The sequence below is a fragment of the Bombus affinis genome, chromosome 11, assembly GCF_024516045.1.
Source record: "Bombus affinis isolate iyBomAffi1 chromosome 11, iyBomAffi1.2, whole genome shotgun sequence".
Lineage (NCBI taxonomy): Eukaryota > Metazoa > Arthropoda > Insecta > Hymenoptera > Apidae > Bombus > Bombus affinis.
The window spans coordinates 8,194,526-8,217,651 of record NC_066354.1 but is presented as its reverse complement, the minus strand read 5'-3'; the positions used below and the strand labels follow the sequence as shown (position 1 = coordinate 8,217,651).

Genomic DNA, 23,126 nt, shown 5'->3' with positions numbered 1-23,126 from the left:
ACCTTTACTTCGTTGCATGATAACGATTATCGCGTTGGCAAAAATTTTAAAGTCGTTACTATTCCGTTCTATACAACGATACTAAAGGACCGAAACGTTAATCGATGAACGAACTATCGTTATTTCGTAACGAGAAAGGGTTAAAGGGATAAACGACTTTAATGTTTCTTAAGTACCTCTCTAGCTCGTAGGGACGAGCATAGAGGACGCGTATAGAGGCGCCGCTCGTTAAAACAAACGCAAAGTGAACCGGTCACGCCCGATCGGCTAGTCGTTACCCTCGATACACCCCGGAATATTAATTAAGCGGCGTAATTAATAGAGAGTACGGGGCAGGTACGGGTAGTTGAGCGCGGACAGGAGTTAGCGACGAGCATTGCTCAGGCGCCACAGTTATCGTAATTATTGTAATTGGCGTTTACGAGGGCCATGAAGAGACACCGGCTGGTCCGCTTCTCTCAGGAGCATCCGAGCGGAGAAGACGACTCGATCTTCCGGTTCTTCGACGATCGAAGGTCGGTCAGAGCCTCGTGGATTACGCCACGGATGTGCCCTTTCGTGTATCCACTATGTTACTTTGTTCGATGAGGCTCAATGGCGGAGAAAATGGCTGGTGAACGACCAGATGAAATGACCACATTGTTTAAGGAGGTCACGAAGGCGAGGTGAAATCTTTTTCTCCGTCTTTCTTTTTTTAGGAATGCCATATCTATATCTTGTTTACGTATCCATAGAATGTTAACGTTTTAACTGGTATAAATTCTGGCAATTATAACTGGTATAAAAATATAGATGGTGAAACACGAAACGTACTGGCCGCATCATACGAGATTTCACTGTATATGCAAATTTCATATTTCCTAATGAAAAAAGATCTTAAATACTGCTAATTTGTGAAATGTTCATTGGTTGTTGTAGTACGTTTCTGCTTAATCTGGACCGGTTCGATCGGTCTAGTGGACTCGATTTACTCGTAACTGGTCGACAAGTTGTCCTAAAAACGTGTCGTATCTAGCATCCCTATCGATACGACAAACGCGTCTATCTTTCAAAGAGTTACTTTCCCACAGGTGGAGTCTTTTACATTCCAGAAACGATCGACTCGAACGACCTGTGTTTTGCGCGATCGGTAATTGCTTCTGATAAAACGTTGTTTTATCGCGCTCGCTTCCTATAAGTAGCTTTTTGCCCCGGTTGCAGACTCGGTGTTTCCTCCAGCGTGAAAGAAGAAGATCGCGCCATAAGGACACGGGGCAAGGAGGCGGATAAAAAAGAAGGAAGAAGGACCACGTCTCGTTGCGCTCGCACAAGCGAGAATGCATTAAACCACTCTGTCGAAAAATCACGCCGAGCGTAACGTGTTTAGCACGATATAATCTGATGCGGTGATGCAACGCGCTTGGTAATATATTAGCAAGTCAAAGTTGCGCTGGAACCGGTTCATAAAGCGTTAACAAACTATTTCGAACGGGCAACATAAATTATCGTCGATCGGGAGGCTTTCCCCTGCTACGTCGCAATCGGCAGCAACGTCGAAAACAGCAACAATGTTAGCCGCTACGCGTCGTTCGATCTTCTTATCGAGACGAAGGTGAGAAAGCTTCGGAAAAGAGATAAAAGAGAAAGCGCGTAAAGATACGATTATTGTTGGTAAGATCCTCGAAACGATGCCGACGTTCGGATAACTCCCTTGAAAACGAGAGTCCACTCGTTTTATTCGCGCATCGCGGGGATTACTCTAGCGTGGAAAGTCGGTAAGCATCGCAGTCGCTGGTCACAGTTCGATGAACCGAGGAATCTTTGAATTCTTCGAACGAAACATCGAATTAGAGCAGCAGCGTGACCGAAAAATCGTTTGGAAACGAAAGGTTGACTAATTGAAAGGAGAAATATTTCTCCATGCGCAATCCGCTTCTCCGTTTGGAATTAAAGACAGAGTTTATACGAGACACGTCGCGCCATGACAAATTTACGATTCGCATCTAATCGCGTGTGATTAAGGAAGCTCTCGTGAGCAGAGAAACCGTTTAGGTTCCGAGGTATTCGTTACCGCCAGCCAAACCGAATCTATGTCCCAATTAACGTGAAATTAGCATAATAATTAAATGTAAAATAATAAAATGGCGAAGATCGAAAGCTGGGGCCGCAAAATTCCAAGTTTTCGTCTTTGTCTTACCGAATAAGATTGTCGATTGGACGCAACGTTTTCGTCGGTACCAGTGGAGTGGGCGAAAACTCGGAATTTTTCACCTATCTCAAAATGACTGAAAGAGGCTAACTACCTTTTGGACGGCGATCATTCAGTCTCGTTAACCGTGAGAAGAACAGATCGGAGCAGGTACTTGGAAATAGACGCGCGTGTCTTTTTGGTCAAATGACGTCCGCGGTGTCTTCGCGGTCGTTGCATCCGCGATAGGCGCGGACAAAGAAGCTGTTCACCTTCGCGAAATCGATATCGGTAGCCTGCCGATTGATAAACGAGATGCTGGAATCGCGCTCCCTTGTCACGTACGGATCTCTGTTCGCGCCTTATCTTATCGCGGGGTAAATTAATTCAGTAAAATTTCTCTAGTCACGGCCTTCGAAAATCTAAAAGTCTGCAAGCAGAGATTTCCCCGAGACGTAAGTCTGGCGTGATCGAGTGACAGAGATCGATAAGAATCGTGTAAAATAAACGAGGCTAGCTGGCAGCCATTTCGAGTGGCGCGGCGACCGTGTCCTTGCGCGCATTCAAATCACCGGTATTAAGCAGCGGTACGCGACTATTGAGACGTGTATCGAAGACAGTCTGGTGAAAAATGTCAGCGACAATATATGCTTGGAGGAGGAAAAACGAAGATGGGGACGAAGATGGTCGAACAGAGTCAGATAAATCAAGGAAGAGAGAGCCGAGAGCTGTGAAACGTTCGATCGCAAAGTCTACCTGAACTTCACCACCGTATACTGGATTTCTTATCTGCCGACATATCGAGCCGCGGTAGAAACGTTTAATTATCGCATTCGTTTCTCGTTATCAAGGCAGTTAAAATAGGCCTCGATAATGCTCGACACTCCTGGACGGCCTGTTTTCCTTTTGTTCAAAGGCTACGCAACGAGTACCTACTTTAATACGACAGATATACTTACTACCATCGTGTGCATTGTGCATTACCCTATACAAATATCCTACCAATTTTCTTATCTAGCAGGCTGATGCTACTTGAAGGTACGAGATGCCCGCGGTAAAAGCAAGAGAAAGAGCGACGACGGAACAAACGATCGTCCTATTTGTATCTGGAATTAGAGATCCTCCGGGGTGAGACCGGTACGCGTGCCCTCTTCCACGCAGACCGAGCATTACAAGAACGATGGAGAGGCGCATCATCAAGGGCCGTTCGAAGAATCACCGAGTAGGACCACGGGCCCTTTTACGGTCAGGGAACCTAGCCGCACCGTCTACGCTAACAATGTTTGTTATAGCAAACGTACGACGCGGAATGTACGCATTATATCATTACGCATTATTACCCATTACATACCTCGTTACACCGTATGTATCGTATATTATGCCGGCTACGTCGGTAGAAAAACTGAGGGATTTCTCTCTGGCCCGTTCGCCGCTGATGGGACTCGCGGGACCATTACCATGCAAGATGCGTGGCGAGGGCCCAGCCGCGTGTACCTGCGCGCGTAATACGTGGCGCGGGGATATCTAATTGTATAGTAAATAACCTTCGTAAATTACGCATATAATGCTTAATGCCGACGTCGGGAGGCGCATTGTGCGGCACCTATCGCGCCATGACATTCAGTCCCCACGACTCGCTTCGAGCGATCACCGCTGGCTTACACCACCACTCCGCTCTTCTCTCTCTCTCTCTCTCTCTCTCTCTCTCTCTCTCTCTCTCTCTTTCTCTTTCTCTATTTCTCTCGGTATACTCTTTCTCTGGCGTCAATAGAAATCTCGAGTCGTTGTGCTATCGTTATTTCAAAACGTCCCCCATGGAACAGTCTGTGAAGAATCGCGGACAGTCTAGGTGGCACGCTGGCATTTACTAGCGCCATTTCAGAAGCATCTCAGATATCGAGTGACATTAACACGTTCGCAGAATTTCACACAGATTACACCCACGTGTCAAACGAAATGTACGCGTTTTTCGAAGAATTTGGTCCGGTTAAACAGTAACCTATATACGCGATAGTAATACGAAGAAGCAGATTTTTCTTCGCGATTATGAAATTCGATAGAAGTTGTACTGCGATAACAATGTGCGAAAAAAATTACACGAAATTTTTACGTAGATAAGCGACGATAATGTCTGGGTAGAGATAATTAGATATTGTACTGATAATATCTTGCAAATACGTCGTTACGAAAGCTGCATAAAAGAAACCGCGAAAAAGTTTCTAGAAATCAAAGAAACGGCGACAAACGACAGGCTACGTTTGATAATGACAAAAATAAACGCAATAATCTACTCGATATCTATATCTACGCTACCAAACCTTGACGAAGACGTTGCAAATAATTCTAATCTAAAGCTCGATCTAAATAGTTAATCCCTCTTCTTAATACTTAATCTTCTCGAAAACTAACTGGAAAATAAAATTCTCGAAAATGCCGATATTTATTTTTGATAAATTTGTATTCCATTTGGAGATTAGTCGCGTGACTCGTTCGATCCTCGCTATCTCATACATGTCTCGAAGCAAGCGGTAATTACAGGTGCAGTACACCTTCGAAGCGGCGAATACGATACGGCTCGGGTCTGCATCTGGTTCACAGGACCGCGAAAGCGGGTTACATTATACTCGGTAGTTCGGACGTAACCCGGAACACACGCGGTTGCGCAACCCGTACGAAACCTTCCAGCGTAACATTGACTTTTTCAAGTGTAATTGCCGTTCGCGCGCTCCGATTACTAATCGACGCGGCCGGTGAACGTGACACACATTCGATTTTAACCTCGACGGCAGTCACTCGTGCGCGCCGCGTTTACGGGCCATTGTCCGCTTCTGGACGCGAGAAAAACCCGTGGAAAAATGGTGATCGTCTATTAAGCAGTCGTTTGGAACTGAAAAAGAATTTCACTCCTGGAACGTATATTATTCGCGATTCTTCCTCGACCAAGATCGGAGCTCGTTGCGTGAAATTATACGCGAACGTAGCTGTAGAGGTTTCGAAATTACAAAGGATATATATTTATACGCGAATAGGAATATCGATATTACGTTAGCGTTTTGCGTACGTTACGTGATTCCATTGGTAGCGAACAGACTGTTCGTACGGTGCACCGCAAGCACGGCAACGTTAGAGAATCCGGATTTGCAAAACCAGTTCGGCCCAAGCCGTGTATTAACAGTTAATAATAGTAAGGCGTAATTGCGATATTCTAATATTGGCAAGGATTGGAAAAAAGGGATAAGGTTAACGCAAGTTCGGCTAGAACAGCTGGCGAGACTTTACAACGTGCTCGCTACGCTACAGCTATGACAATTTGTTACCACTTCGTCAGTGGAATTGGGCATTCATTACTCAGACTAGTCACGTCGATTGACAAACGTCATCGTTAACGTGTCGAGAAGCATTTAGTATGCTCGAGAGAATAGACATTTAAGAATCGAAGTATCTCGTAAAAATGGATATACAAAGGTACTCGTAATATCAAATACTTGGTATCAAAATTATTCGATTATGGTAGCACTAAGCAGAATATGTATAAATTTATTAGGTTGTCCGAAAAGTTGTTTTCGTTTCATAAGGTGATAATAGATGGGCAACAATTTCTGTTTTATATTATTTTATTGAATTAGCTACGATCCATTTCCTCCTATTTCTATTATTATGTTCGTGAATAATTCAATAAACTAATATAAAACAAAAAAACATTGTGCGTCTATTATTTCCTTACAAGACGAAAGAAACATTTCGGGCAACCTAATAGAAGAACGTTTGTTCAAAGCTGCAAATATTCGAGATCTCTTGGAAATGTTGGAGTATTCTAAAGCCGAGATTACTTCGGTGAACCGAGGTACTCTCGATAACACGGACGTTCGAGAATACAGGTACTGCAGAATGCAGCTATTCGAGAGTATAAATTTCGACGCCGATCGACACGCTCCTCGTCCTTAGGGCGAACCACTAACGGTAAGGGATCAGGGAAAAAAGGGGAAAAAAGACGAGAGACGAAGAAGAGGAGAACGATGGCTCGCCAGTCTCGGTTTACGATCACCTTGCGAGAGAAGTCCCTGCCCCTTTGACCGCCATTTTTTCAGACGATGCTAACAAATGGAGCGCGTAGAACGTTTCGGAGCACGTCAAGACAGAAGGGAACTTGGAGGTTCGTTTTTGCTTTGAAATGTATACGAGCAGCGGTGAAGGAACGGATCACCGCGCGTCTCGTTCGTGAATGGTAAACATTGCTACGATCGTCGAAATGTTTTTCTATAGCGGAGTAATAATTCGACGTAGTAAACGGAAGAACGCGTGTTTTCTTTGAACGCGTATTTCACAATGAATGTAATCGTGAGACGTAAATACGTGTTGGGGTGTTGATCGTAATAACAACGGAAATTAACGCGCGTTGCTTATTTACAAGCTACGTTGCGAAAATTAGTTTCGATGCAAATGGGACGCCATTTGTCCGACCACGAAATAAACTTTAACCGTTTAATCGCCGCGACGTCGATTCGATTCTTTCGGCAAAATATTAATCCGCGATATCAATAACCGTGTAATTACGAATCTATCTACCGTACGACGACCTTTAACAGATCGAGTAATAAAAACACGATCGGTCTCCAGGACGTACAATCACTCAACCTCGAACAGAAATACGTACAGTTTTCTCGATAGAACACGGAAAGTTCCGTTACCCTATTAATCGCCAAAAGTTCCGAGAAAGCCGATGAAGTAAGCTGGCCCTGCGGGACATAAGGTCCAGTGGACACGTCGCGTCGCTACGAAAACGATATCCTACTAAAACTTTCCACTCACCTGCTGCCACTGCCTCCGATCCAGAACGTGGTGAACGACGGTCGCCGTGAGGCACGTCCGCTTGCAAACTAATTTTTGTTTTCCCCACTGGTAACTCCACTGTGGCACTGTATTACCGTATATCTACTGTACGTATGTATATCTATATATACATGTATCTAACTCTTCGGCTGTACGTACGTAGATACCGGGCGTATATGTGTTGGTTTCCAACCACGAAAAGGGGATGCGTCCGCGCGATTCAAGGCGACAAGTACGAGGGAATCACGTGAAATCACCGTTTCGTATTTCGACGTGAGCCGAACGAAAATACGTGGAAAAGAGACGGAGTAACCGGCAGGGAGAAAAGGAGAGTGACGACTGGCCCTGCTCTGACACAGATCACTGACCAATTCCGCTAGAGGACTGACGCGGTACTGACTCGACGTCGCATCTGGCGAGGAGCGCGACAACCGGCTTCCAGGCGTTCGGCCTGTTTCGACCGAGTTCGGCTTCGTTCGCCGCTCGAACCTGTGGCTGCGGACGTGTGCGCGTACCGAACGAACGCGCGTCCGTACATTTCTATACGAACGTGTGCGTACAGGTACTGGGTATAGTACATCAAGGTAAGTAACGTGTACCAAGGTATAGGTACGCCCACGCAATTTAGACCCCTGACGATAATGAAGAACTCGGCTGTACCTTACGTGAGCGTGCATTATGGCCGCGTTCGCGCGTTGATACCGTCGAGTGGAGCGTTTCGACGCGCGTTTCGGTAGTGTGCACGCGCCTGCCGGAATTCGTTTCGTTTTGTTCGCCAGAGAGGAAACCGATAACCTCGACATTTTTGGCGGTAGATCGTACGACGGTTTCCTCGTTCGCGCCTGCTTCTGCGAAAACGGTAGGTTTAGATCGCTATTATCGATAGCATTTGCCGAACGGAGGTAAGGGGTCGTTCGAAGATGGTACTTGCGAGAATTTGCATCAACGCGTTCGAACGATCACCTTAATCGTAGCATTATTGCATTAACCGTGCTTTTTGTGGCTGATCTCGCATCGCGTTAAGTGTATTACCTTGTAGAAATATTGCCGCGTATCGGTATCAAGCCTTCCTACGGAGAGAAACTGGTTTCACGTTTTGCACGCGCATTCGCTAATAAAATCGCGACAGCCACGAACGATAATCGTAATCGATGTCGTGGTCGCGGTTATTGCCGTTTGTCTCTTCATCCTCGTCCAATTTTCAACAGGGATGAAAATACACGGCGAATTGATCGATGCTCGAGCCAACCTCCCCTATCGAACTTTCGGTGAATTGTGTCACGACAGCTATCGAAAGTACTTTGTTGGTGGAAAAATTACGATATAAAATACAACGTGCTGCGAAACACTCCTATAGTGGTCAACGAGTTAAGACTATGACGCGTTAGCTGACGTTGCACTAGGTCGCCAAGAAAGGAATCGTTGAAGATAGTCCGCTAATAGTGAAAAATTTCAGTTCTTATTAAATCTATCCGAGTAATGTGAAACGATAGCGATATTTATTCGCAGGCATCGATGGAGTTTCGGAGGAAACAAGAAGAAACTTCCCGAGTGGCCGATGTCCATCCGGCACGGCGTTGATCCTCCGTGTTAATTCGTCGTGGAAGGCGTAACGAGCACGCGCAGGAGTACAAGTTACGCGAGTACGTTACCGCATCTTACGCGTAACATACTGCAAACAACCAGTCCAACCGTGAGACTAAAAAAGAAGAAAAAAAGAGACGGCTGACGCTTTCGAGAAGCTTTAGACACGCATATACGAACGAGTCGACGAGAGACGCGCGAGCGCGTTGCTCGGGAGGTTTAATTATAAGTAATCTGGCGTCCTCGGTGAATTTAATGTGCATGGCCATGGATCGAAGAAGCGAGGATTTAAGACTGTGTTACACACCCGTTATGAAAAACCGACATTATGGCTGATGATACAGACTCTCGCCGTGCCACGTTCAGCTTCGGCCACGGTCGTTCCTACATACGCAGAGGAGTGGAAGAGCGCGATCGGTAGAAGGAAGAAAAAAACGAAAGAAAAAAAAATAAGAGAAAAGATTCACACTCGGTACGGCAACACGCTAAACAGTACATTTGCAATCATGAGGGTTTGCGGATATGTAAATGTACGTGGGACATTGATCACGCACACAAGGTGCACCATACCGCGCGGGTGTTCACGTAAATCCTCGCTGTTTTTCCGCCAAGCGAATAACGAATGAACACCGGGGGATTCCGGCGAGTTCGACTCTCTCTCGCTCTGTCTTTCTCTCCTTCTCTCACGCGTACAATTAAAACAAGAAACACGGAGACAAGGTGGAAAAGCGTTGCGATGTAAGACACGTTTCGCGAATATATCAGGCTACGTAGCGAAATTCTCCACAGTTCGTCGAAACCGGCTTCTTCAACGAGAAGCCTGTATTTTTTTCTTCTCCATTCGATACTTTAATTATCCCCTTCTTGCGTTCTACCCTTCTCGCTTGCTTTTAACACCGTTTGAAGTATTCGTTTCGTATCGATCCACGTTTTCCTAGATTCCCCTTACCGATCAACCGATCGAAGAATTTACAGCGCATAGGATATAGAGAAAGAGAAACAAAATTGTCGGCCGATGTTCGAAATACTCTGACATCGTCCGCCACGTAATTACGTAATAACGAATCCATTAAGAAATACCTGTCGACTTATTAACGAGCACGATAACGAGCCCGCAGACTCGTGGAATTTAACCTCGAACTTCCGTCCGCGGTTCGCACGAATAGGCATGTCTCCGGCTATGAATCAGGCCGAACGTTTCCCTACGGTGAACCACGGCGATCCGCGGTCGTGAGATAATTATGGAAATGAATTTCGATCGTTAGGGAGGCGTGGATGCTGACTTCTCTGTGACACGACCTGGCCTCGGCCGAACAGACCGCCTACCATCATCATTTTCCCCACAATTTTCGTGCCTGCGTGTAAACACACCGAACGGTATATTACCAGCCACTCTATGCCTTCCAGCCACCTCTCCTCGGGCGAGAACCAGCGAACGACCTTTTCCAAGACGATCTACACATCTCGCGGACTTCCTATTTAATAACAATTTTCAAATCGCGCAATTTGGAGAAATTTGAAAGGTGGTTGATAATCATCGAATCATTGAGCACTAGTTTAACGACGATTAAAATATGCAACCTGTACCGAACAGATCAAAATATCGACGGTCGTTGAATAATTGGAGTATCAGGTAGATGTTTCGTGGAAATGCTTATTTTCAGATCAACGTGAAATACAACGAGAGTCAATTTTTTATCGCTCGAATGAGGGGAGACAGGCAACCTCGGATTCCTAACGATCGATTTTCATTTTTACTGAGTACTCTCTTCGCTTAATTACGTATAAGCGTCGTTAAGATAGGTAGAATTAATACGCGATTGATGGAAAAATTGAAAGAAGGTCGGGCTATCCTAACCGTACGAGCAAAGGACGTTAAGCAATATCGTCGGTTGTTTGGTAAAATCACGGTTCATGCAAATGCGGAGACACCTCCGAACCATTACGCAAACTACTCGACGCTTTCCGGACGCATTAGTGCGGATTGGAGTCGTTAAAAGCATCGTGAATAAATTACGCGTGCAATATCCTATCTTTCCGAGCCGGAGTAATTACAATCTCCTTCCACGAATCTTGCAAATATGTCTCGCGAATGAGATAGGCGAAGAAGAAGGTACGCTCGTCAGCTGACGCTGAATATACTTCCGATTCGTGTAAAAATCGTACAAATGAATTGGAAGATGCTACATTCGTGTGAAAAATCTACCTGCTTTTACGGTTAACTCGTGTATCGAATAAAGTACTATGGGGCCATAAGCTGGTATTTTCACACGTTAATAAATCCTTCATTTTTTTAATCACCCGTTCTAACTGTAACAAAGCTTCCGACTGAGCAACGTATACTTCACCGACAATTTCACGATTTGTAAATCTTTTCTTCTAACACACCCTGCGCTAACATGTACGGCACACCACGTACGTTCGAACGCAACGGTCGAAAAAAGAATTTAACAGCTAAGAGAAATTGGAGGGAGACGTGGTGGGACCACCGAGTCGGGCCAAAGTCGCGCTAGTCTCGAAGGAACCGTAATTTATCTAAAAGCTCGATGAAAAATAGTTTTGTCCCTGCGGGCTTTTGCCATCTGCATAGAAAGTGGATGCTCTGGCGTTACGTGCGAGGGTGACAGAGAATGGTCCGTTGCCACGATCCGCCGCTTTAAGTCGCTGTTAGGACCGTGGTCCATCGATTTTGATCCCGTTACGGTCACTGTGTTTTTCAACCACCGTGGTATATACGTACATGATACTTTTCAAGTAGGTGTGTGTCAGTTATTCTGGTTATATCCCATCCTTAGCGTCGTCATTACCGTAATCGCGGTTAATCGTGTTTGCAATTTTCTTTCGTACTCACGTGATCCTCGCCGCCTCCGCCTTCGACTTGTTCGCTGGCTGCTCGGCGGATGGTTATTCATGCTGCCAATTAGAATGGTAATTCCGTTTCACCCTCCACCGGGCCACGAATAATTCGATTTCTCTCTAGTGGTGCGATATGCCGTGGCCTTGACATCGTGACCTACAAATCGAAGGAGATTAGAATAGAAAACGAACGACAGTTTCTGGGAAGGAGTCTTTTAGCTAAGCTAATTTTCAATTTTACCATTAATTAAGTAAAAGTTATTCCAAATCTAAAGGAATTCTAAGCTGACCTTTTTGTAGATTCTCGAGTTTTACGGAATAAGCAACGATTTCAAAATTTTTCTATCCATACGATACCAATTGCGTATCATCTAAAAGTTCTAGAAAACGACGTCGGAAAGGGATCGTCGAACGAGGACTAAATTCGCGATGGTTCGATAAAATCTTCGGTTTCGCGTTATCACCTGCCACAGAAACTTGGCACCGCTCGCTTCAATGGCTTCCTAACAGTGTACAACGCCACGAGGAGAAACCTGTTTGTCATGTAGCTCGTTCTCTGGATATATTAACAGCGTTCTGTTGCTCGAGAGCCACGGCTTAAAGGAAATCGTGTTTCTCGTCCGACACTCTCCGATATTACGCGTCTCACAATAAAACTTCCTGTTCCTATGAGTGACCCGTGATCCTTGACCCTTTCGAATTTACCAACAATTACGACCTCCGACTCTTCACTCCCATGTGAATTAATTACACAGACTTTCTCTGATTTCGAGCGTTGCTCGTTATTTTCGACGAATCGAGAACGCTTCGATAACCCCGTCATTGTCCATAATTGGACAGCGCAAGGACTCTCTTGTTCGAGTTTCGTCTTCCGTTCGAAGGAAATGTTTACCCAAGCGGCGTTTATTCAAGAACGGCTCATACAAATACCTTTCACTTCAGGATCTCGTACAAACAATTTCAGACGACTTGTCGATGCCGTCCATCGCGTCATCGCGTCTGATTTTTTCGCTTTAAATGCGATCGGACTATTTAATTGCTAGAAACATCGGACTATCGTTGCGCAAACTTCCTCACCGCAACGACAAGAAACACCTAGATCCCTACCTTGACAGAGATAAAGAATTTGGTTGTTTCGATGATCGATTGCCCTGATCTTTCGATATCGGTGTGTTCGCCTTATTGATTGGGTTTTCATGGACTCTCTTCGCGTCGATTATACGATTACAAATGATACTTGCCACAACGGTCTGTTCTCAACTGCTACTTCGATCTAATCGCAAGTTTTGTGCAAAATCTGATCGAATCTTCGATACTCGGATAGCTTCTGCGACAAAGTGGGAATTGCGAGCAGATGATAAATTTCGCCGAACAGAGACTGAGAAATCGAACGAGAACTCGCTTTGCTTCATGCGACGACGACACCGTTGTTTAATTATCCGTAGCGCGATAGGAAGGAAAAATAAAACGATGGTTGAAAGCGATACTTCTGACCAGATTCGAACGAACGCGCGACCCGTGACGCGATGTCGTTTGTCACATCCTATATCTGCATCCCTGACTTTTATTTCTTAATTTTTCAAACGTCATCGGGAAGCCCGTTACCATCTGACACACTCGCTGCTGGTTCCCTACCAGCAGCTCCAGTCTCGCATAATTTTCATCGCGAGAGATGTATGAATGTTGGTTGGGAATGTTCGCCGGGTCAAAGTACGGGTCACCGTTCGTGTCAGGAGGGAAAGACTGAGGCAAGCGACGCGTTAACGAATGTATCTGATTGTACGATTTCAACCCTGGTAACCATCGTACAAGTCCCAGATGAATTGTTGGATCGTAAAAGTATATCTGATTCCGTAGGAGGTCCCGCTATTAACGTCCCGGTTTTAATAGTATTTCAACTCTACGAGTTTCCTCGTTTACTGTTTCTTCGTTTTGATAGTTTAGCGATTTTCCCTGTTATTCAACGCCGTGTTAGAAATGAAAACGTCGGTTTACCGGCCTTTCAAAGAGCAAATTACCTTGAAATTTCGTCCCAGATCGAGCAATTTAGGTTACTTCGACGAACGATTAACCGGAAGAACGATTCATTGGCGACACGTGGAAACGGGGAACGCCGATATCGAGCGTTCAACAGGTGGTTGCGCCACTAAGCGAAATTACTACGTCGATTCGCGGTTTCGCGCGCGGTCATACGCTGAAATGATAAATGACGATCTCCGGTGGTTCTGCGGACGCGTACCACAGACGACTCTATTCGAAGCTGTCGCTAACGAGCTGTCGCACGCTGAATTCCGCACGGTGGCCGTGACGCACGCGATCGCGTCGATCTGTATCGGATATTTATTTATGCGAATCTGCTCGGAAATTTTAAACGAACGCACAACGCGTGCCGTTCCATCGGCATCGATCGCACGTCTCCAGGAATATTTTCTGCCTTTTCCTTTTCCTCCGTTTCTTTCTTTCCTTTCGTTCCTTTCTTCTTTCTCTTGCCAGGAATTTATTTAACGATGACACGCGTCTCATCGTCAACCTCTAATCTCATCGAATCGCCATCGTAAGAGCGAGTTTACCATCGTTTTATTAGTGTATTTATTACTGCGAGTCGTTAAGAATCTTGATACGAGAGCGATCTACGAGAGATAACGTCCTTGAACGAGGTATCATCCTTGGAGATGCGATTTCCCTGGTTTTTTTTTTTTAAGTTAATTTAATGTATCGATTCGAAGCAGACCCATCGAAGCTAATAACCGATCGACGGTATCGAGTTCCGTAAAAATCTGTATATTCATGCAAATATTAACAAAGAGTCGCCATCTGGCAGAAATAGCTACGAGAAAAATGTGCGACGTATGCTGGGTTAAAAGATGAAAAGGAAGATGAAGGAACGCTTCGACAACCACGATGTCCCTCGCATTACGCTGCAAAGAAACGAGTTGCCACGCTGTTGCAACCGAACGTACAACATTTCCTAGAAGATTAGTTCTTGTGACATAGCGAGAGTTTAGCGAGAGTAATCTAGATTCTAACCGGCCGAGTGATTTACTAATCTCTTCCATCGCTGACGGCAAAATGTCTATGCTCCCCGGAAGTTTAATATAAACATTAGGTCGGTCGTTTTGCGCTATTTGTACGCCCGGGGGGATGTAACCGGCAATCTCATCGACATCCTACACTTAATTAAAGAAAAAGAGCGTTTCGTGCGTTGCCGCGAAGCCGCACGAACGTTCTCAGCTACGATTCGATATCGTAAATACCGGCAGCGCGATCGCCGGTTTCTTTTTCTTCCGCTTCTTTCCTTCTTCTTTTCGTTTCGCTGCGTAAATGATAATGCCGCGACGCTGCAATCGCCATGAATTATACACCGTTTGCATCTCTTTTACTCGCCAGCCACGCAAAGGTAAGCGACGAGACGAACCGAGTATTTTCGTTACCCCCTACTTTCGTAATACGAAACGACGCTGCATGATCAACGATAAACCTATTTCAATCGAAGGAAGGCCACCGATAATCAAGCGCATTCCGGTAGGACCTCGACGCGAAGAAATCATTGATACGAACCAACCACCGTCATCCACCAAAGAATACGCTCCATCTTTCGAGCTTTCGATCCAACGATTTACGATTGCGAAGAAAATACACGTCCTATTATCCCTTAGAGGCTTTAAATCCACAGGCTCGTGGTTCCCGGTTTCCAATCCAGCCACTGCGATCTCCGTAATTGTAAAAGTCTAACTTCCTATACTTAATTACGGGTACTGTCGTTTTAATCGACCACCGTCCCAGCGCAATCAAGCCGCGCACAAGTCAATACGGCGCGCAAAGTTTAAAAAGCAATCCTACGAATCATTCCTTACGCAATAAGCCCGCGCAACACGCAAACGAGCTCAAGGCAAGAAACGTTCCCCTATGTATACGCACGGCGGCAACCGCTTTAAAAACCTCCTCCCGAGTGTTAATTTCGCAGACGGCGCATAATCTGCCGCGTAACCGCGCGTAACTACGCGATGTTCGCGCGATGCTCGTCCGGGCTGTTCCGATATCTGGCGAGCGCGTACGAATCGCTTGGAGGAAAAAAAATCACGCGGTTAGGTCATCGACGTCCCATCGATCTCTGCTCGCAGCATCCCTCCTCGTCGTGTAGACATCATATTGTTGCTGTTCCTGGTTCGCCTGTAATTACTAATTACAGAGGCCGACAGAAGTCACGGCTCCGGAAGCGTGCAGCTCGCCGCGACTCTCCTCGCCCTTTCTCTCACCCTCCCCCTCGCCACTGTTTCGCCGCCTCGTTGCAGCCAACATTTAATATCCTCGGCAGAATTGTCTAATACAGCCGACTCATTGATTGGCAGACGGTGGAAGCTAGTTACCCAGCCGTACGTTCCAACCTTAGGGACGAAGCTGCGACGAAGATTAAATTTCCTGTATGATACGGCCGGATTCGCGAGTTCCGTGTACGAGAAAAGAACCACCGATGAATATGCAGAAGGAAGCTGCATCTTGATTTCGCGGCATTTCAACATCGGCTTCCTGAGCTTCCTGGTGAAAAAGCAGCCCGAGGTGTGTTCGAATCGCGTACAACTCGAGACTTTCCACTTCTTCGCGAGATTTACCTACACGGATGGATGTATCGTGGAAAAATTCAAAGCCGAATTTTAACATTGTACCCTGAACGAATGGTATACAAATTGGAAAATTAGAGAAAATTGGAGAAAAGAACAAGAGGAGTACGTAACAGGAAAGCGGTACGAATGGAAGAAGAAAGAGAAGATCCATTGAATCTATTGATCGCTTCTGCCGAATTCCGAGTAAAATCGTCGCGTTGTTTATTCCATCCTTCTTTTATCACTGGCAAGCGGAGTGACTTCTACATTTTATCGATAAAGAGCTTCGAACACACCTCGGCGCAAGAAGATCGATCGTTGAATAGCCGAGCTAAATGACTGAACGAATAACGGAGCAACGAGAACCGCGAAGAAGATAATTCAATGAGAAACGCAGATTTTTCTCGAGCCACGCGGATGTTGCGCGTCGATCGGGCCAGACGGAAGCAGCGGATCTCGTAGCTAACTTTTTCTTAGCTTTTTAGTTAATTAACGTGGACTTGCGCAACGCGCGATAGAATTCTACTAACAGTCCGAGCTTTCGCGACGCAACTTTCGAGACGTTTATGTAATATCGATGTTAGAGTACATAGAATAGCTTTGCTCTCGGTTTTATTCGTAACTGGTTACGCGGCTCGCTGAAATCGTTTCAGAGACTACTTTCGCCGTCGATGGTTCGACAACGCGTATGGGAAGAACGCAGTTACAATCGAACGTGTTCTTATCGCGAAGGAATATCACGAGCTTCGGCATAAACTAGAATCTCGCCGATTTGTATTATTTTCGACCGCTTTCTTCGCTGGCTTCCTCGCTCCTTTTTGTCCTCGAAGTAATTTCAATTATCGATCAAAAGGATTACCAAACTAAAGATAACGACGACGATAAGAGCGTAACGCGATCTTCGATACCGAAGGATGTTCCTCGTCGAACGTGGCATCGATTCAGCAACTTGAATCCTCTGTCTTCGATTAAAATCTTCTATATCTAACACGTTCGAGGTTCCAAACGAATATTCAGCTTCCGAACGATGAAAAAATAATAGGGATACGGCCCTATAAACGAAGGAAGACAGAATAGCCGAAGCGTTATCGACGTTTTGCACGGACGTGCACCGTGCAGCGTGACCGTGAAGCTAATGGTTTCTGTCATTACACGAACTACTAATTATCGAGGAGATTGATGGAACGCGCTGACTATTAAGTGGCGGGAAATGATACGCGGCGAGCCGGACCCTGCTAACGTACAAATTAGAAACGGATGAAATAAGGATCGTTAAACTTAGAATCGATAACTTAGACGCAGTACCGTTCCACGATACGCGGTTTCGTTTGCCAATACGAACGCGGCCTTTATTTAATTAAGTTGGCTTACGTGAGGCCGATTCGCGAGAACGAAACTCGCATTGCCATCCACCACGCAACACGCACGCGAGAACTCTTCCGTCGTCGCAATTAAACCTCCAACCGAGATCTAATCGTGCAAACTACGCGCACGCTTCCTATCATCCGCGATAAACGAGCTCTACGGGGCTATTTATCGATTTTCTCGACGTTAGATGGATTTTCCCTCGAAGGGAATCGGAAAACCGTTCGCTTCGGCATTCTTAGGCATCCTTGAAACGATAAGTCGATAGTACCGTTGTTTAAATTCAAGCAACTTGCCCGCCACTTCACGTACGTACGAGCCAGGTTACTTAACGTACGACAACTCCAAGTTGCGAACTTTACAACTTTTTTTTTTTTTGTATCCAGATACCAGACTACCAGTTTGACCATTTTCGAAAGTGCACGATATCTGTAGACAAGCTGTACAAGGATACTTTTACCATAAGCAAAGTGTAGCCACGTTCGAGTACGTGCCAGCGTTAATCTGATGGTCCCTTAAGGCGAAACTGCCGACTAAGGATACCACGCTCGTTATTGGAATTCGATTCTGCTAAAAATTTCTTCGAAGTGGCTGGTACGTCGGCATTTCTAGGAAGGAAGATGCAGCAGCCACGGTCGCGTTCGAAAGCCAGGTCAATGCCAAACTATCGGCCGAAATATTTGACGAGAGTCGTAGCCAGCGAGAATATTTACATAGCCTGCAGGCATACGCTCATCATCGTCGTTACGAAGTTTAGAAAACACTTGGCCGATACGTACGAATGTTACGATACAACGATGAAAAAAACTTGTTGGACGTAGGAAAAAGTTTATTATATAATATTTGCCTGCGTAATATTAACGACGAGCAAACTACCAATCGAAAGACACTCGAGGCTTCTTTCGATCGAACGATCGAGGTCGATGAATTCTAACAAGACAAACGAAAAATCATCTTTCTCCGACGATGCACGTCCCTGAAACAGCAAGCTGATTCGATTCCTTGCCCCGTTACCAATGATTTCGTGTCTTGCAAGAAAGTAACCACGAACCATTCGTTCGTAGAAAACAAGATTAACGCGGTTGTCGCGCAAGAAAAAGAAAAAGGGCAAGAATAAGAAAAGAAAGACGGCGAGGTTTTTTCATCGAACACGTTTCAAACGACTATCGACTAATTTCAAGGTTCGATAATTTGCCAACGCATGGCTCGGCTATGCCTTTCGAAAAGCCGTGTGCTTCGTCGGATAGATCGATCATCGTTCGATTGAATAGCAATGGTAAATAACGAGCGTACGTCGAAACACGCCGTCCTGTAATACGTCTGTTATATTCGTTAAGCGCGGAAGTTTCTAAGATTCTTCCGCTTAATAACACATTCTACGACTGTCTGGATGCGGGCCACGGTTCAAGGATAATCAATTTGTTAGCCGTACCATGAATATCCGTCACGTTCTATCTTCGATTAAGCACCTTCCAATCCTCCTCCATGTTACGTAAAAGTTGGAGAAAAAGGTCGAATCGTTGAGCGTGATATCTTTTTTTAGACGCTGTTCTTTCTATATTTTCAGCTTGTACGAAGAAATTATCCGCGGATAGAATCGAAATGTCGTTGAAAACTCGCACTTGACGACGTCTCATCGTTGGTCTATGAACCTCGTGGGTCAACGAAAAAAGAAAACAGTATACAAAAAGGGATAAAACAAATCGTTAACGGCCCTTTGTTGCCGAACAAATGATCAAGGCGATTTGCATTCGGCCGAGGCAGAACTAATGAAAACGCTTCGGAGAATGTAGTCGCGCCTCGACTCCCTGTCGAGGAGAAAGCAACATGACGAGTTACGCGGAGGATAGTCGTTCAGGAAAATTGAAACGAACATGGCTAGATGCTTGGAGCGGAGAATGTAAGATTGCCAATTACACGCGGTCACACGTGTGTCGTAGGATGCAGGTTTTCGGTGTTGAGAAACCGGTACGGTAGAAATATTCGTACTGTTCGTTTGTCCGCGCTCTGTTTAGTGAACCAATTAGCTTATTAATAGGATCGTTCGTTGGCCGGAAACTTGTACGATCGCGGCATGTTAATAAAGATAAATCGATTTCAGTTAGGTGGATTTCAACCATTAGAAGTATAAATACGATACGATCTATTTGTAACAAGGATGAAACGATGCGTTGAAAAATATTACATCTTCTTTGTTGGATGTAAGTATTGGATAGTAAATGGCGAGGATAGGTAGTAAACTTGTGTTATAAAAAGCATTCGCTTATCAGAAATGTCCTGTCCTCCCACGTGTTCGAGTACGCGAGCTTCTATCGCAGATGCGAACAGAATTACGCCAGTTGTTTCGTTTGAAATTCGAATTTCAATCCGAAGCTCGCGAACGTTCGCAATACCTAGATTTGAATTTGAAATTTTAATCTGGAATTCGAGTTTCGAGTTGAATTTGAATTTAAGATACGACCGGTTTTCATGGTCTTTAAGAATCGACTCCGGATATACGATTCTAAGTAATAAATCTAAAGCGAAACCGTAATACGAGTCGTAGCAATCGAAACGGCTATTATTTTGTATTGTATAAGCATCGTTAAACGAGCTGCGGCAATTTGTATGAAATGCAACAATGAAATAGAAACGAGAATGGAAAATTAGTTGGATCGCGGTTTGCCGTTCACCGCGCTGATCATAGAATGGTAACTAAGGTGTAGCCGTAGCCGATCAACGAAAGCGTGACAATATGCGGAGAGTTTAAGGAATGACATTGTGATTGTTTCGATCGATTCCCACAATGGCAATGACGTGTGACGTGATAATGGAAGCTCGCGGTTCCGATTTCCACTTACGAAACGACTACTTTTTCCGATCGTACTATTAAGAAAGTAATAGAAAACGTAATGTTTGGTATCTGTGTTATTCAAGCATGTCCTTGTATCCAACGATAAGTAAGACGATCGTTCGCTTTGGCCTAACAAAATATAAAGTTCGTGAGATTTTATTCGAGATCATTAAGGTGATTGATTTCAAGGTTATGGTTGATTTTTTATAGAATCGTATAAATTATTATTATGCTACAGAGCTCGAGGAATATTGTATCGTTGGGTTGGGGTGGGGGAAACAAGTGATCGAAGAAATAGATTACCTCAGATTCGATAAATATGTATTCGTTAAACGAAAACGTTAATAAAATTGCAAATGTTCTTTTCGTTTGTGAAAAATTTTTTATTCGTTTTAAGGTTTTAACACGTAGTATCACGGCGTGGTGCTGCCATCTGCCGGCAAAGAGTCTAAACAACACCGAGAAAACCGAATTTGGCGCGTAAAATATTTATGAAAGAGGAACCAACGAATGTAAGTGATATTTATGATTTAATAAATTGTACAGATTTAGAAAATTTGTGTTATGGAATGCCATGATTAATCTGCGGGCTTTTATCGAAATTCTATATCGAAATTGAATAAAGGCTGGTTTCACCTACTTAATGTCATAACGTGTACTTTACTCTCGATATTCTGCATATTTTGGCATATTAAATACATTCTATACCTTGTTGCACATCCGCAGTGCAGCAGTAACGTTTACAGCTTACAAAGTATCAATCCGTTTCAATGCTGTACGAATAAACAAAAATGTTCACTCACCGCAATTGCGTTGCAAACACAGGAATGTGGTATAGAACATGTCTCTTTGCGCGTCAACTCGAACAAATTGAATTATCCACGACCTACGCACAACCGCAAAAAAAACGAAACCAATCTTCACGGTTGACCACTGTGATCTGCAACAAGTTGCAATTTGTAACGGTTTCGATTTCTATCTGTAGTTCGATCGATCGATTGATCGTCGTGTCCGAGCTATCAACTAAATTTAACTTCATGTACTAAAAATAATATTGTATTGATAGAAATTATGAAGTATATTGAATATATTTGAATAATTGTAGTTTGAAAAGAAATCTATCTAAATTTTCAAAATATTTGAACACTATATAGTAATTTTATAGTTACAGCAACGAATATAATGTTATACAGCTGTAATTGTTTCTCGTAAATATAGATTTTCAAAGCATTATACACACTAATTATAATAAATACATATTATTAAGTAATTAAGGTGACATAGTTGAAATTGATTAAAATAAAGAAATACATCGTATTACTTACATATAAAAACCAAAATTCAAGTCTGTAGGACCAAGGAGGACGTAGGTCGTTCAAATGACAAATTATTTCCCAATGTTGGTACAACTGGAAATTCAACGATAGAAAATGACGTTGGTCATCCTTCCGGATTCGATCGCTCTTTCAGTATAACAAGATGGCTGATCAGGTACGTGTGCGATATTAACAATAACAATATGTATCTTTTTTACATTCACCTTCATTATTTATTAACTATAATTGTTACACGATCAATTTTGTCGTCGTGGTTAATAATCGGAGCAAAAAGTTGACTCCTTAAAAATATTACAAAAAAGTTGATAGAATAACCGCTGCACGTGGTTAGACCATTCGAATGCACCGAGAATTCAGAATACTTTGTTATGTGCATACGTGTGTAATAATGAATTGTGTTTTTGCTTTTAGAGTGAACGTGCGTTTCAGAAGCAACCCACGATCTTTCTTAACCGTAAGAAAGGTCTGGGCCCAAAAAGGAGGAAGCCAATGCGGTATAGCCGCAATGTAGGTCTTGGCTTCAAAACACCACGTGAAGTAACTATCCAATTTAACCGAAAAAATAATAGAAACTAATAATATTTAATGAATGCGTTATAATTTTTCTTTTAATATTATTTTTCAGGCTCTGGAAGGAACTTACATTGACAAAAAATGTCCATTTACTGGTAACATTTCTATTAGAGGACGCATTCTCACTGGTGTAGTACAAAAAATGAAAATGCAAAGGACTATTGTCATACGTAGGGATTACCTTCATTATATTCGAAAATATAACCGTTTTGAAAAACGTCATCGTAACATGAGTGTTCATCTGAGCCCTTGCTTCAGGTTAGTTCCTATATATCTCTTCATTATTTTAAAGAAGTTGTTCAAAACATGTGATGATATAGACGACGGTCTTCTGAATTATAATTTGAAGCAGCTTATTCGTCTTCTGAAGAAAAATTGGACGTTGCATTTATCATATATAAAAACCCCTTTTATTTAGATATGTATATATATATATATATATATTGTCGTTGTTTATTACAGAGATGTTGAAATTGGTGATGTCGTAACGATTGGAGAATGCAGACCTCTCAGTAAGACAGTCAGATTTAATGTTCTGAAGGTTTCTAAAGGAACAGGATCTAAGAAAAGTTTCAAGAAATTCTAAGATTATAAAATTCATAAGCTATGGTTAGTGATGGTGTTAAAAAATTTTTTATATGTTAATAGAAAAAAAATCGAAAATGTAGAATGATGAAACTAACGACGGTCTTCTGAATTTATTAAATTGAATGACATATCGTATTCTGAATATCTTTAAAATACAACTTCGACATACTTTTAAAACAAAGCTCGATATTTTACGCTTATTTTATACCTTACAGGAGAGGTTGACATTGACAGGAACAAAAGAGGAAAGAGAAATTACCATCTTCGTTTGTATCTTATAATGTTACAAATTAATAAATAAAAAAATTTCTATACAAGACTTCTTAATTTACGCAAAATATTATTTTAGTGTTATAAATTTGCAATTAACACGTTTGAAACGTTATAAAGTA

At 43.5% G+C, this 23,126-nt stretch overlaps 2 protein-coding genes across 5 annotated transcripts in view; one reads left to right on the top strand and one right to left on the bottom strand.

Moving 5' to 3' along the window:
* The window catches only part of LOC126921857 (uncharacterized), a 142,227-nt gene extending 130,776 nt beyond the window's left edge, over window positions 1-11,451 (bottom strand). For 2 of the 4 annotated variants that reach the window (XM_050733828.1, XM_050733829.1), the window contains exon 1: window positions 11,433-11,451. The gene's annotated coding sequence lies outside the window, so the exon portion shown is untranslated. Of the gene's footprint in view, window positions 1-6,976; window positions 7,404-11,432 lie in introns of those variants that run through there. The other 2 variants (XM_050733826.1, XM_050733827.1) reach the window with 1 other exon arrangement.
* Window positions 11,452-21,582: 10,131 nt separating this feature from the next.
* LOC126921884 (40S ribosomal protein S11) lies at window positions 21,583-23,053 on the top strand. Its single transcript, XM_050733891.1, has 5 exons — window positions 21,583-21,727; window positions 21,985-22,110; window positions 22,199-22,404; window positions 22,609-22,755; window positions 22,950-23,053. The coding sequence occupies exons 1-4, from the start codon at window positions 21,716-21,718 to the stop codon at window positions 22,730-22,732; spliced, it is 468 nt and encodes a 155-aa protein (XP_050589848.1). The 5' UTR covers window positions 21,583-21,715; the 3' UTR covers window positions 22,733-22,755; window positions 22,950-23,053.
* The last annotated feature ends 73 nt before the right edge of the window (window positions 23,054-23,126 follow it).